At 28.5% G+C, this 17849-nt stretch overlaps 1 protein-coding gene across 2 annotated transcripts in view; it reads left to right on the top strand.

The window, feature by feature from the left end:
- The first annotated feature begins 7840 nt into the window (after positions 1-7840).
- The window catches only part of LOC114127681 (uncharacterized), a 45612-nt gene continuing 35603 nt past the window's right edge, over positions 7841-17849 (top strand). The window contains exon 1 of one of the 2 annotated variants that reach the window (XM_050204939.1): positions 7841-8201. Coding sequence is in view for 1 of the 2 variants with exons in the window: in XM_050204938.1 (XP_050060895.1) it covers positions 15384-15417 (34 nt within the window). In the remaining variant the exon portion in view is untranslated. Of the gene's footprint in view, positions 8202-15269; positions 15418-17849 lie in introns of those variants that run through there. The other variant, XM_050204938.1, reaches the window with a different exon arrangement.

A 17849-nucleotide genomic window follows, 5' to 3' on the forward strand; every position in this document is an offset into this window, starting at 1 on the left:
CTATAGGTTATTGTAAAATATAATAGACCAGTAATAGTTACGTAGATGATACAGTAACTGTTTATTTATACTGCTTGTATACTGCAAGTATACTGTATACATGCATATAAAATAGTCAATTCTAATTGGAATTAGAAAAATCGTTTTTTTTTTCATTTTTTTCTTGTTTTTTTCTTTTTGTATTTCGTCTTGTATATAGTTAGGTTCTATGATGTCACTTATTAAACACCGTTTCCCGTACTGAGGGTCGACAATCTCTGGCAGACGGCAGTAAGCATTCACAATAAAATCTGACAACAAATATAATTATTATTTTTTATTATATGTTATAGCTTTTCGAATAGTCATGCTAACTTTAGTTATACTTTTTGTTATGATTTGTCTCAGATACATCGGGAATTTTGTACATTTTGTCATAGCGCTGATAATTTTGTACTGTAATTCCTTAAAATGTGGTTTCGACATTCTATTTTTTTAACCAATTGATTAGATCCATAGGGAACTAATTACAACACTCGTTTCGAAACACTACTGTCTCCATCACCTTTAATTTTTTTTTAAATTATATTTTATGTTTACAATTTAATAATGATAATATTACCAATCAATCTATTAAACTTCAAACCATGTATAATTCGACACTTCTTATGAACTCCTCAGCTATACCATCAGCTGCCATTCCAGTCAAAGCTTTATCCCAGTTTAAAAAACATTTATGATCTCTGACAGTTAACTTAAGAGCATGCGCTCTTTCACAAATGCATTATATATTTGATTACCGAGTGTTATCGCTACAGTCGATTTAGGCGCGTGCACTATAGGTACATAAATTATTATCTCAAGTCTTGACTAAAGGTTAAACGAATTGTATGTATAATCCTACGTATTTCAGTATTTGTGAATTATTTATAATGATTATTCATTTTTATTTTACACAAACATATAATACTCCTATATGCAGAGTGAAAGATAAAACACATTGTCATATAATATCAATAATACAATAAAAGTTAAAAAAAAAAAAAAAACTAAAACTAATGGTTTATTAATTCAACATAATGTTTTAAAGTAGTTATATACCTACGCATTTTAATTCGTAAGTACTCATGCAAACATATTATAGTATAGGTACCTATTGTAAAATGCATAATTATATATTAAAGAAATACATTTACAGAATATCTAACTATTCAAAAAAAATAATAATAATAATAATGTTTTTATGCGTAGTTAATAATACAAATTAACTAACTTAACAAATACGTGTTCATTTATATGCAACAATATTAAATGGCTTTGTTTGATAAAGGTATTTGCATAATATCATAAAAACCCATTTTACGGATTAATACATTTTATTTATAAAGATTATTAATAGAGTAAAATTATATTTTAAAATAAAGGAGTGATTATAATACACCTATTCTATTAAACATTTTATGAGACTGATAGAATGGTTTATCTCCATTTATATATTTGAATAAAAAATTCACTATTCTATATATTATGACTGTAATTTAACGTATAATGTAGATAGGTAATACATCAAATATATCAAATAATGTAGTTTTTAACGTCTAACGTCTATCTTTAAGCAGTAAATTTTTAATGTTTTTCGAAAAAAATTATTTGATAGGATTTCGACTAAAAACATTCGAATAAGTAATTAAGCTTTAAACGGTTAAGCTATAAAAGTTTTCATCAGGTCATCAATGGGATGGTATCAGAAAAGGTGCTTCGCCGACTACATAATATCGTACGATACATACGTAGTGGTTGGGGTGTAATCAAGAGTACTGCACCTTCCAACGTCCACGTGGTTCGCCGATACGGGTCGGAAGGATTTAGTAACATGGTGCGTGTTACACTAGCAGGAGCTATTTTTTGGGTCGTCCGATGTCGTAGGGTCGTCGTTTAGAAGCCACCGCCAACACACCGCATATAATACCGGTAATGTGCGTAAAGGGTAGTTTATATTATAGGTAAATATGGCTGTATGCAACTATCCGCGATAGAACGGGTCAGCTACGAAATATCCTGTGAACACGTGTGACACGACGACCGGGCTACTTTAATTATACCGCGAACGTGGTCGTCGCACAATCCTGCAGCACCGCGCGGGCCGAGACGTAAAAGGTCGAAACGCACTCGCTGCTCAGCGGTTTCTTGCGTCGAACAGACCGTAAATGCCGACGTACCGTTACAAAAATCCGTCATGATGTCTCGTATGAAACAACTGGCCATGGCTACTAATAACGATACCATATATCCGAACGAACAGTGAAAACAGCACGTATTCGTCCATATGTTGACAGCCGTCACGATGACGTCCGTTCCGTTTCCACCATCAGTCTCTACCCCCACACCCACACGACAGTGAATTCGCACCATGCCCCTCTCGTCCTAGTCAGTAGTCATCGTTTTTGTGTATATAACTGTACGGTATGGATATTGGATATTATATATACATATATAGGTAAATCGTATTGTACCACACCGTCCGTTGATATACCGTTCACTGAGATATAATATTATAACGATAGGAGTGTTTTAGTGTTTTAGTTTTGTTTTAGAGTTTAGAATTACACTCTACCTACGACGGAGTGTTTTTGAAGTACCCATCGATTCGCACGCTCCAACTCGCCTACGGCAATAATGTGTACAATGATTCATCGTTGAATTAAAATTTAACACATCCGTTACAGTTGCCTAAAATCAATATGACGAGGTTCAATCTGCTGTAACATTATAGAGTATATTCCCCAGTTTTTCGCTAATTCTAATATTGCAATAATTGTTATTATAATTTTGAAACAATCTACAAAATATTTTAACCTTAAAATATTTCATTTTTAAGCATGCTTACAAATTATGTACCTATTTAATCATTATAAGCTCACTATATCGTATTGTAAAATTAATACTTTCGGAAATTTAGTTAAAATATAACAAACAACGCATAACCGTCGTGGACCCGGTTTTATCGCAAAATAACATTACATGCATTAAGTTTAAATATATAATTTATAAGTATACTACCAAAATCAGTACCTTCACAATAGAATGCCATTAATATTCACATTACTGGAAACAATTATAAATAATAAACATTGAATCTATGCATGTATGATGGAAACCTAAACAATTTATCAAAGTTATTATTCTAAAAATATTTACTATTATATATCTGAAGATTTAAAATTATTGCATGGTATTAATTGTATAGTCGATTAATGTTTAAACCAGTGCAGTTTTGGAATTCCTACAAAAGCAACTAATCTAAACTAAAATAGATAGTTTGGATCCATTTTTTCTTTAATTTTCAAATCATAATAGACAAAATGAAGTATAACTATTAACAGTTATATTCAATATTATGTAATATTTATGTTATTATTGTTATATTATAACAAAACAATAGCATATTTAAATTAATGAAAAATATTCAAACTAAATGGCACAGCTTCTAAAAATTGCTCATAGAAAAAAATGTTAAAATTAAATATTTTATTTCTAACATTCTCAAATCAGACAATTATGTTACCGTGTAAAAATCTAACGATATTGTAGGTATATGATATATATGTATTAAGTGTTTATAAGTTCATATAAAGGTTTTGTATCCAAATAATTGTATTTATTCAAGTTTAATAGATAATAGGGGTGGTATAAGAACATTATTAAGGAATTATAAATTATAAATATGTCTTTAGAAATATCAACATTTACTACAAGACTTCCAAAAGTCTAATAATTATAATACATGAACCAAGTTTACGGCGTATGGTATAGGCATTGTATGTACATCATATCATTTAAATTATACATTTTTAAGCATCTACAAACATATTTAAATATTATTTTTATTTGTAAACAATAACTAATTTCAGATTTAAATTCATAATTTATAAATACAGTCACCATATTGTTAAATTATTTTAATTAAATTACAATAATATTTTACCTATATTATATATTTAAAGAAAATATCATTTATAAGTCAGTTTAAGTTCTAGATATAAATTCTGTATATATCCTAATAATATAGTTGAATCATATTTTTATTTATTAATTTAAACATCCACGAGGGCTTCAAATACAGTATATGGAAATATTACAAACTTAAATTTAATACAAAAACTATTGGCATACTATACAGTTATTATTACATAACATAATATAATATAATAATATATAATATTTTAATATTTTATTACATGAAAACATTTAAATTAACTGTACTAAATACCGTATATATTTTACAAATCTATATTATAAAATATAAATAACTTAATGTACTTAATTTAAAATTGAAACACAATTTGAATTTATAACTAAAATATGATTACAGCTCTCGACTATGTCAATCATTATGCATTCATTACCATTAATAAAACGAAATGGACTCATGTTTTCAACAAACGTTTATCATTTTCTAACCTTAATTCCATGCGAATTGCCTTGGGAACTGCTATGGTAATTTATAGATACTATGGCCAACATGTATAATATACAATATTATTACAACTATAAATAACACCAAGCTGCAATGAAAATGGTTTGTGCATAACAGAAGCGTCAAGCGTGATTATATTATTACTGCAGTTATATTTATGCTGAGTATAAAGCTGAATTAATTTTCCTAACATTTCATAATGCCATATTGGTATCTATTCTACAAAATAATGTTTATTTTAAATGCATTATATTCATTAAAATGTCCATGTATTATTGGAGACTACAGTCATAATACATAAATAAGTGTTTTTTTAGATCTAATTGACTTGACAAAACTGTAAAACTTTGGTTACCTAACGGATTTTTATTTTTATTCATTAATGAATTAATTATTAACTTATGAATTATAAGCTATATTATTGGTAGTCTTAAATATAATAATGTATAATCTCATTTCATTGTACAATAACGCCAATAACTAATTTTAAAATATCAGATTTAAAATTATAAAACAAAACACTTAACAATACATATTTTAGTTTAAGCATCTACTACACAAAATTAATTTTATTCTATACAAACACAAACCTTTGAATTAAATATGTAATACATAATGAATTATTTTGATAAGATGTAAATATAATTACTACCTATTACATAAAATTAATTTTAAAATTATATTAACTTTTTTTTTTTTTTATTAGTTATTATTTCTACCAAGATGAAGAAGAAGAAGTACGTGTAATATGGTAAGATTATTCTAAATAGGTATCAAAATTATATTGAATGCTGAATGCATCATTAATGTGTAATCATATGTTTTAATTTAAACTATTCGTTTTCTAAAAGATTTTTATTATATTTTAATGTTTTTTCCTCTATGACTATTCTCTTAACTCTTAACTGTGTATAGTAAAATGTAAAAAGCTATATTGTAATGGCGTCACCTCCTGTGGTTTATTGTAAAGAGCTCTTATATAGATTTTTGAGCGCCAAGCATTTTAATGCCGTTCTGCCAAAGCCATGACAACCGAAGAGTGAACGAGTAAAGCAAAGAGAGAGAGAGAGAAAGAGCGTGATTAGACGCTATAAACTATAAAAATAATCTAAAATAATAACAATATAATAATTTACAGTAAAAAATCGGAAATTTTATGACAACAATTATACTATTGACTAATAGAATTTAGTAAAAATAAATGTAATAACTGTTATTAAATAATTCATTTTTTATAAAAGTAACTGAAAATCTAAAAGAAAAAAAATCTTAAGCCTTTTTCAATCTAAAATATTTTAAAATATTTGTAATATAAAATAAATATTTACTAAAAGTCTCATAGTCACGTACAGATTATTTTAAAAATTATAAGATATTATGATGATTGATTTTAAAAATATACAATACTATTAATCATAATTTATATTAACTGTAAATATAGTCATTTAGCTATTCTTTCCATGTATTTTCAACAAATTTAAATTATGACAAGCTCAAAGTACAGTATATGTAAAATTTCCAATCGATTAACTTTGGATAAAAGGGATTAGAACACATTAATAACGCTAAAAGTATTTTTAGATAAAATATATTATACCTACCACATAATACACCAAATTAAAATAATATAATAATTTTCTTATACTCTATTTTCGATATAACCTACTAATTGCTGATTTATCTTATAATGGTCTATTTAATATGCATACATATATTCTATGAGTTTATGACACAAAACAGTTAGAGCTATGATGAATAGTAATATTAATATGTCATAGTTACATACTTACATGTTATAGTATTGACATGTTGACATTGTGACATTGTGTACGAAATTCACAAACATTAACTCGCACTAATATTCATATTTTACTTCACATAATCTCATACAATTACAATACAATAAATCCAACGTTGCCTATCCATAACCCCTTAGTAATTGTTTTTAATTTCTCAAATATCCAAAACGTTTTTAAAACAATAAAAATATACATTTTCTTAAATTGGCTTTAATGTAAGTATTGCTTTTATTGATTCTAAAATTATTAATTTTTATTTAACTAAAATTGTATAAATGTTTAATCGGTATTAATAATTTATGTATATTAGATTACTCATAAATTTATCTTGCTGGAATTTAAAAAAAATGAACGTATAATATTTATTTATGAGTGTTTAAATTAACATTTTTATGACATTGAATGTCCAAAAAAATAATAATTAGTATCAATTTCTTCTTAAACGATTTTATTATTTTATTATTAGATATTTAAAAAATAATTATTCTTTGAAACTTGAAACACACGATTTTACTTAAATTTTTGTTTATTAAATTAAATTTATTAAATTTTGGAAATATTTAGACTACTTTTAAGCTCTATCAGAAGCTATTTTAAGCATTTAAAATTTTGGAATTGTTTTTGGTTTGCTTTCAATAAATGATTATAAAAAATGAATAATAAAATAAATGTATTAGAATTACAGTAGTTTTTGTGTTCAAAATTTAAATCCTTATACCCAAACTTACCCTAGTTTAATTTAATATATTATTGAATAAAATGAAATATAATTATAATCGTAACATTTAATGTCCAAAACAGCAACAACTACAGTTATAGTAGTATATTCCAAAATATTTTAGACTCAGAAGTTTAGAATTGATTTTACTTAAATTATTAAAAATGGATAAAATTAAAAATAAATAGGTTACTAAGATATTAGAACAAACAATTTAGAAGATTCTAGTAATGAACTGAGCTGTTGCAATTAACGTTGAATAATATAAAAATATAATTAAAATATAATACAAGACTAATATGTAGTCGATATGTACCTTTATAAGTAGATACTTAATAACTAACTGATTTCACTCAGAAATTATATTCTGTTTAAAACTTTTATGAAGCATAGAAACGCACTAATTTTAAATTCTAAACGAGATTATTTCATCTTAAATTTCAAGTTTTAATTACAATAAAAATATTGTAGGTAGTTGTAGTTTTGTACCATATTAAAATTATTGTTAAAATATACGATTTTGTTTTAATACCCATTATATTGAAGAAACTGATGAAAGCAAACAAATAAGACAATAAGAATATATTCTACATATTAACATTGGTAATACATTTTTCGTAAGCCATATAAACCCATAATCATAATGATAAAACGAGGTAAACAATTAATAACTAACAAACAGTGATTGTCAAAACATATTTTTTTTAACTAAGGAATTTCATTATCGGAATTTATTGTGACGTTATGGCGTCCATGTGTCCGAAATGGTGTGCTGGTGGGGGTTTATGTTATGCGGAGGACGAAAATGAGTGGGGGTGAAGCCGTGACGTCATAAAGTTTGTTAAACAGTCCATCCCGTTGCCAACTTCGGTCGGTACACGGTATACAGACCGTCAGCTGGTACCCACGCACGCACAGTCTCTACGACCGCCGTACTGCCGTAGTCGTCATTCCGCGTTGGTACTGCCAACGTATGCTCCGCCGGAGTCGCGGTCGAGTAAACCCCTTTTTCGAATCAAAAAGTTAAATCTGTAATTCGTAAATTTTTCAATTTTGGCAAGTGCGAGTGATTTGGCCATAATTACGGTAATTTGTTAACGTGAACTACGCGAGTTGTAATAATTGTTTTTTTATTATTTCACATTCTGTTGCACCGCCTAAATCCATACGTAATGTTTACGTAACCATGGTAGATTAATAGATTGGTCAGATCGTCAGCAATCTCGAGGTAATAAATTTGAAAATACAGTTTGTTTATTTTGCATGAACCTTAATCTCAGATTACTTATTTCTATGTATACATAATCGTCACCTAAATATATCTATTTACTATTAGGTATGTAGTATTATATTAATTACCTTTTGGCTTTTGGAAAAATGAATTTTAAATTTAAATTAAGTTGAAACTCGGTTTAGTTACTTACGCGCATTTTATTCACCCTTAATGAAAAGTGAATACTTAAATATAGCTACTTCAATTTTGAATTATAGTAGTTAGCATAGGCCAAACCAAAAAATTATTATACTAGGCATCGTCTTTCGTCAATAACTAAAATAATAAGTGATATTGATATTAAATATAATATGTAATAAACTATAGTCAGGTAAATCTATAATTTATTTAAATATAACAATTGAGTATATAATTTACATACCTATTATTCATAATTGTGCATAAACACATACAATTGGTTTTTACTAACCAAATATAGTATTTATTTTTGCATGTGTTCGTTCTACGGATATAAAATCATATCGTAAAGCTTAATATTATTAAATCACATTTGTAAGACTACGGTCAAATGTAATGTAATACCATTGCGATATTTATAATGCGAGAGATGACCTTTCAGCCAGAACCACATGTATATAGAACTCCATATCTGGTCATGGTTGTTCGATAAATAAAGAAAGAATCGTTTACAGTTTACACAGTATTTCAAATATCATCTCACTTTATTATCTATAGGTCCTTATCCTTGACTCATAAATACAACTAGCGAATTAAGAAAATAATGTTTTATATGGATTATAAAACATGGAATTCAACCCCTGCGTTGAACACGTGTTCGTGATCGTATTTGTTTTGTTGATGATGTTTATTTTTAATTACGTACAGCTATACAAACGATAAAAAATTATCCTAAAACCGTGATATTAAAGTGAATTCTATTCGATTTTATGCATTGCATCTAACGTGTCTAATATTAAATTTATATAATAATAGTAGTTAAAAGATACATTTAATAGAATTTTTAGTACATTTTATTATAGACTTAATACAAAATATGTATAGTAATTTCTACGTTCTTGTTTTTTTTTTTTTTAATGTAACAGTAATAGAAAAAAATCTGTTTAGTTTACACAACCATAATATGCTTTAATATGCTATGTTGTTGAGTAGTCGTCCCCACCCAGAGCCTCTTATACTCCGTCATAATATTATACATTTACCATACACAAAAGTGTACCTACTACCTACTCTAATCGCAAACACACAGTCCACGTTGACTTGCACGTGTAACTATAGAATTGTAGGCGATACACACAATTCAACGATCAGCCAAAGATCGTAAGTGTTTTTAATCAAATGTATTCTATTCTGCCCGATGACCCACATCGAGCTCTCTCAACTAGAACGACGTTCTGCTAACATTTTCTCCACATAATATAGGAAATTGGACTACATTAAAGAATACAATAACCTATAGAGACTTCTTTTTATATAAATAAAAAAGCCAAACCCATGTCTATTCGTTCCATTATTCCATAGGCCGTTCCCGCTCTACTTTTTCGATGTATTCTTTGTGAGTCACAGACAGACACAACTATTGAACTAAATTATAATTGTCTAATATATTTTGTTCGATTAGGTTCTGCTGGCACAATTAATGGTGAAAAAAAATTAATTATATTTTTAGTATTTAATGTAATCTGTAATATTTAATGATTACTGATAATAGATATGTTGATAAATAACACGTTTTGATAGAAATTAGTTTCTATTAACTTCATTTAATTACTTTATACGACTATAATATACATAATATATTCTTGTAATAGGTATATTGACAACATTGATTATGTATAAAAATTGAACAAAATATGTAAATATTATAGCTAAAAAAATTTAATAGAATTTGAAATATTTGGATAGCATTTTTTTCATATACCTACTTCGATTGTTTGGTTTAGTTTGGTGTATGTCCTTTTCTAATAGAACTCGTGGCCGCATTATTGGCCGGCGACGTCATCATCGAGCGCGTCCGAGAACGTGGGCCGTTACCCTGCCAACGGCATCGTATACCGTCACCGGGGCAACGGGTATGGTGTTGCCCTGTGCGACCGATAGAGTGCCACCACGAGTGTTGGACTTGAGACGAGGTAAATAAAAATAAAAAGAGAAAAAAGAAACAATTGGTATTCAAAAAAACCCATAAGAATATAAAAAAATATGAATCTATTAGAATTGATCTATGTTACCTACCTGAGACTAACACTGCTATATTGGACACCTATAAAAAATACTTAAATTAGTTAGTTTAAAATAAAACACATTTTCAAGAATATAGAGTTTGTACTCGGGGCGTAAGATTTTTAATTTTCAGCTCATTGGCCATGGCCCGATTCATTTTATTCTCGCTGTTATAGCTGCTTAGCGTGCATTGTGGAAACTCGTTATTTGGATATGAAAACTAAACTTGTTTTTCTTGATTACATTCTTATATATAATTCTGTATTATTTTATGATCTTAAATCATAACTTCGATTTTAAAGCCATTAACTGTAACTAATTTGATAGATGTTTAATGTACACAGATTGCAATTCATAATTAACACAGCCAATCAAAACATAATTTCGTTTTAACACTTAAATTATCGTTAAAATGTAAAATGTATATCTTGTCACGGCACCGGAACAAAAATGATGTTTTTGCTTTATCGTCGTCACTTATTAGGTCGCGGTTAATTTTCACGTCTTTTTTGAAATAATTTTCAATGTATTATATATTATACATAATAGGTAGGTACTGTTTTAGTGTTTTGGAATTTTTTAATGAGACATTAATATATGATGCTGAACTATATTATTTCATATTTTGTAATTAAATTAGTTTAAAATAATAAATAATAAATAATAAATAGTAGTACTAATTTATTATATACAAATATATAATATAGGTGATATGTATAAATACCTATAGTAGTATAGTAAATACTTTATGTCTACATGATTAAATAAACACGAATATTTTAAATATTTTTTTAATCATTTATTTAAAGCAATATGTTTTTGGGTATTCAAATCGTATGCCAATGTGACGGAACACACTTGCGCAACAATCATATCCAAACTTGTTGTTTGTCTGAATATTGACAACATTCGTTTTCGAATCGGCTGTGCTGTAAGCCCGCAAACCAAATCGAATACACTTGCGTAGATACAACTTACATATTACTCTAGATTTTAGAACGCATAAAATATATTATGCTACTAGCCGGCTATGATGATAGTACATAGTAATACATGATTATTATGTTATAGACTATAACTTATAGTGTTACACTAAAACCCGAGTGTGCATAAAAAGTTGGAAAATTATTCATCAGGAGACAAGAACCATATTTTTGTTACAGAATATCTCATTGGAAACATCACATATATATTGTTGGAATTGTATTTTTATTGAAATATACATATAACTTTCGAATCAAAATCCGTTTGAAACATATGTTGTTGGAACTGGAATAAACTGAACAATACTTCATCTGATTCGCATTTCTCAGAAACTTATTTTCATGGAAAATCATTCTTTAGAAATGTACCTATATTATTGGGTTGCAGTATATGGTTTCAAACAAATCATTTTCAAACCAAATACGTTTCTAAACTAATACTCTTCCTATAAATATGTTTTAAATACATACGATTTCAAAATAATATTTGCAAACAGATTAATTTTCAACCGCATACATGTTTGATCAAATTGATACTTTTCCGTCAAAATACATTATTTCTAAATCAATTCAGTTACAGATAATTAATATAGTTCAGAAAAAGTATTTCTTGAATTTTTCCATTCTAACTTTTAATAGTTATACAATTAAATTTTCAACAAAATACTATAGCCTACCTATAGGAAACACACCTATTATACTTGATTGTTTTACTAGAGTTTAGAACCAAACCTATACCCATAAATAATATGCAAATAAAATAAATTCGTTTTTTAAATTATGATGTTGTAGTGGGCGTAGGTATGGAACTGTCTATTTTTGTACGAAGAAACTATGTAATAAATGTATAGTTAACTTGATATATCCTGCTTTGACTATCGCCACCCGACGCATAATTCTTGGGATATTGTTTATCATCTGAAACTCAAAAGTGATTAGTCCACCGGCGTTTTCCAACAAGGATGAAAACACTGCAGAATATTACATCTGTCGTGTATATGAACCCCACGACTATAAACCCGTCTTAATGGCACTCAATTTATCCACCCTAAGTGAAAGAAGAAATATGAGTGACATTAAACTTTTGAATGGCTTAGTCTCTGGTGTAATTGACTCCCCAGACTTGTTATCTAGAATAGGTTTTCGCATTCCAGGTACAACCCGTTCTCGTGACCCCTACTACCTTGCTGCAGTATCCAGAAATTATTTGGATGATGATCCTCTAAGGAGAGCTATGTCTCTAGTTAACAATCATACTAGTTAATCATTTTTTCTAATTTAGGTTTGTTCAGTTATATTTAATTTTCAGGAGCCTACTATGTACTACTATATAATTCTAGTTTATTGATATCAAATGTGTTATGTTTAGATATATATATATGTGTAAAATATATTATATTGTGTATTCATTAATATGTAATATTTGAAAAAGCTGTATGGCGTTTAAAATAAATAAATAAATAAATAAAATAAATAAATAAATATAGTTACAATAAATTATGAATCCAAGTAATTCGACAGAAAAAGCAGTGTATTATAGTTCCATCTTAAGACTCGTTTTGTCGTCGCACTAAACTTATATAGATAATATAAATTTACAAACGTCAGTTCGAAAATAGTTAATAAAAGATCGGGTTATATTATGTGACCAGATTTCGTCGTATCACAACATATAACACTCGCTTTCACGAAAAAATACATAAATAAACGTGAAAAGTGTTGCGATCTGTGCAGGATATGGACGTGACAACCATATTATAATGAACTGACCGTCAGATAATATCATCGTGGTTACCCCTACGTTGCCATTTTGCGAGTTCTGTAAACAACTATTGCGTCGCCTTGGTCCGCAGTCAAACCGTACAGATTTGTTACCTCGTAGGATTTCACCAATAAATATTTTAGAGATATATCACCAAACACGTCCATCTGCGAATCCCATAGTGAGGTTTTATTTAAACTCATGATCTATCGTAGGTACACTAATAACCACGGTAAGCTCAACAATAGCAATATATAATATATAAATAATAGACTTATTTGAGGTAATCGAATACGAGAGTAACTGATTTCCCGTTTGTCGTCAACAATTGTCGTTGACGTCCATTCACAACAATTTTCGATCGAACCGTCTTTGGTCATCGTCCACAAGTATATTACTACGACGAGTTCCGGTTATCGATTTCAACTTTGCAGGTTATAACCGAAATTCCAACGAAACGAGTCTTAAACGTCAGTTAGTCACCTACGCGGCAGCTTGTAAAAGTATAAATGGTATAATAATGCACTATGCACATTAGTAACCTATATTATTTTCAACTGTTCTTTGTACCTATAATTGTAATAGAATAGAGACAATTTCTTACGCTTTTTATTTATAATTTTTTGTATTTACCTATATGTGTATTGTGTATAACATATAGTATATGTGTAATGTAAGTACTGATACGTAATGCGTATATTGTTAAGTTTTTAATATTCAAGTAAGACCTTGATAAAATGTTGGAGTAACTACTATAACTTATAAATATTAAGTATTATCGTGTGATTTATCGTCGCTTTATTTTGATAATAATATATATTATATAAGTTTAGGTATTTATATTTATTTATTTTATTCTTTAAAAATGTAATGGGTTCCACTGAAAATGTAGGACCCTTGTAAAATTATTTTATAACGACACATGATAAAAATGCAACTATATTGCTTATTAGTATAATATACTTTTGTGAAATAGAAGTAAGAGAGATGTTATGCGCATGATTAATTTTGTGTGTGTGTATGTGTCAACTGTTATAAAATAATCCAGTGTGTATGATGTATTGCACTTGAAAACTGCGTAGCAATACTATTTGATAACACGTATTACCTATATATGAGAAAAAAAATTTTAAACCAAATATTAAACGTTACGATGAATAATTTAAAAAAATAAATAAAACGATAAACTTTTCTGTACAGATAATTTCAAACAAATTATAATTTTCAATGTGATTTTTTTTTCAACTGGTCCAAACGCTTGTATTGCCCTAGATCGATATTGGGGAGAACAAAATAAAACGAGAAAACGAGAAAAAAACACGTTGAACGACCGCGTCGGCCGGGTCGTCGGACTTACGCCGTCCATAGAAACGTATAAAAACTCGTTATCCCACCGGGTTCTCGCTATAAAGCAGGCCCAGTGGATATTATTATTATTATTATTGTGTGGCTACACAGCTGATTCATTCGGTCGTATCTCGGCACGGGGCACACGGACACCGCCTCGACGGCAGCAGCAGCATCAGCATCAGCAGCTACAATGTATTGCCTTATAGATGCTGATTCCGTGTTCACTTGTACATATAATGATTATTATGCTACAAGTTACGATATTATCGACGCGCAATAAACCGATCGTCAAGGATGTGATTTCGCCGCCGACCGCGTGTCGTGTTTTGTGTGTACGACTCGGCGTCGTCGTCGTCGTCGTCGTCGCGGTGGTGGCATATTTTAACAACGGTGCCAAGGTCGTATTATAGTCGCCGCCGCCGCGTATATCTACAAACACTGCGCTGCGATGCGATGCGTGTTTAATACCTAAAAACTCAGATGTCGTAGTACGGAGTCGTGAGTCGCTGTTATTATTGTTTTTCTATAGAGCGCACAAGAAAAAAAATTGTTTCCTCAGATTATTGCACTATGGTGGCGTAACTGCGGATTAGTGTGTTGTTGCCTTCGAATCTCGATAAAACCAAACGTCCGCTTCGTTGTTTTCCGTAGGTAATAATAATTAATGACTTCCACGATGACAATAACTATAGTAAAATAAATATTTATTGCAAGTGTACTCTAAAAATCTACGACGAGTTGAGACGGCGGCGGGTGAATGGTGATCCTTTGGCTGTTTCGATCGTGCAACTCGCCACTTCAGGGCAGCGTTTTAAGACGAGTTTTGTTTTGCGTCAAAATATGACAGTGGACGGTCGTGCGGACGATGACAATCGTAATACTATTAATTTTATATTTGTTTTTTACTACAGTAACAAGCGATACTGAGCATATATGACAATTTAGTTAAGAGCGTCCAGCATGAATATAATAAGAAATATCTTTACGACACGTAATTACGCGCATTTGCGAGACGGTGTTGCATTATTGTAACGTGACTACCAATCGCTGTACCCTATAATCGACAACCATTTATTATTATGAATAATATGTATACTACTATGAAGTTACATGTCGTTGACCCCATCGGTCACCAAAACGGCAAACTACACTATAATACTATAATATAATTTACTATTACTTATTATTATCGTTATTATGTACATAATATTATTATTACTTCAAGTCAGACATACTTGTCTTTATATTATTCACACCCGTTCGTGCCCCAGTGCCCTATCCTTCTAGCCACAACGTTGCGTTTTCGTTAAATAACACAAAACTCGACACTCGGAACATCAAAGAACAAGTGTCACACTACTATGTATATTATGTATAATTAACATATTTGAAACCCTGTGTAGTTTGGACACACCCACTTGAGATTTCTAACAATATATTCTTTAGCGCTAGCTTATAATGATATAAATAATAAAATAAATGTTCATAATATAATAATTACATGTCATGATGTGTGTCACGATTAGGTGTGTGGAATTAATCCATTAGTTCATAGCTTAAAACGTTGCAGTCTGAAAACACCGTTTTCCGTAATTATATCATTTTGAAATGTGGATGCGTATATTTTAATATCTGTGAGTATTCGTTTAAATGTTCAATGAGGACAATTTTATAATAGCTATCTGTTATAAATTTATGTCAGTTCATTATGAGTGTTCGATTTATTTTTGAGTTTTTATATTTAATGACAACATAATCAGGAGGTATAGCTCTACCCTTAAAATACATTTATAATGCAAGTTTTGTTAAGATTTTTTTCATTTACACTTTACAAAAGTCGTGACATATTTTATTTTTTAAGTATGTGAAATCTTCTTCTAACGTGTACAGTTGTTCGAAGTATGTCTTTATAAATAAGAGGCTAATATTTATATTATTTACCGAACTCGTTATTTCATTACTAGTATCCTAAATATCTTATATAACCATAATCCTTTTTATGTGTATGTAGTTAAAATTTTTAAAAACTTTACTAATTACAAAATATATATAAAATAATGTGTTCAGTTAAAATTTAGACGTTTTTAAATTTGAATTAGTTAGATATAGTACTATTTTTACTAGTACTAGTTAGTACATTTTATTTAGAATTAGTACCTACTTTTAAAATTATCTTCTTTTTTTTAAATTAAAAAAAAAAAGAATATTGGTACCTACCTACTACCTATATATTTTGTAGGTATTTTATGAACGATTATCAAACCGAAATATTGTAGAAACGTTGTTTCACTATAGCTTATAAAACTCTTAAAAGCTAATTTGGCTTAAATGAGATGATGGAACTGTTTAAACTACTTCAGTAATTCAACGTTTTAGTATTTGCTTTGTTTACAATCTGAAAAACTTCAATAGTTCAGTATCTTTATTTTTTTTTAAATTTAATGTCGATTATTATCAGGCACATAATCATCGTTTATTTACTTAAAATTTGAATCAAACAAAAATATATTTTCACCATGACCTTTTATATTTGTTGACAACATTGCTTAAGTTGCAACGTGGCTGTTTAAAAACTTAACCTCATTAAGATAACAATATTCTGATAAATATATTTGATAAAACTAAGTACTTTACAATGAATATAAATTTATAGTTTTAAGTATCCTATTATTTCCATTTGTAATATAATAGACATAATGTATATTAAATATTTCTATTGAATATCTAGTAAATTAATTTTCAATAGTGGTGTATTTACAGGGATGTTTCTATAGATTGTAAAGCATTCTGTATTATTGTATACCTACTTTATTTTGGATAAACAAACACATCAAAATACCGAGGTACTTTGCAATTTTTTAATTTAATTATAAATTATGTTCAACTTGAATGTAGCGTATAAAGCATACACTTATAAACTTATAAATTCTATTAAATTTATATCTTAATTATAAACGTTTAAAAAAATATATATTACAGTAATCAATTTATCATTATGTTTGCATTGTTAATAACATTTTGTTGAAAGTTGGTAAGTATATTAGACCAGTTTTGAAGGAAAACTGGAACGATTAAGTAAATTGTTGTTTATTGCTTACCATAATAAATAGTGGTAAATCTTGATCTGCCTCAAGTGGCGATAATATTTTTCTTTTAATCAAAAAATAGAAAGTAATAATGTATATTTATGTATAATATTCATAAAATTATATACTACCTATATTTTTTTCATTCGTATATAGTACTCTAGTGATATATTTTGCAGAGTTTTATTGCTTTATTGATCTGTAGTAACTTAAAATGAAT

This window comes from Aphis gossypii, chromosome 3, assembly GCF_020184175.1.
Source record: "Aphis gossypii isolate Hap1 chromosome 3, ASM2018417v2, whole genome shotgun sequence".
In the NCBI taxonomy this organism is placed as follows: Eukaryota; Metazoa; Arthropoda; class Insecta; order Hemiptera; family Aphididae; genus Aphis; species Aphis gossypii.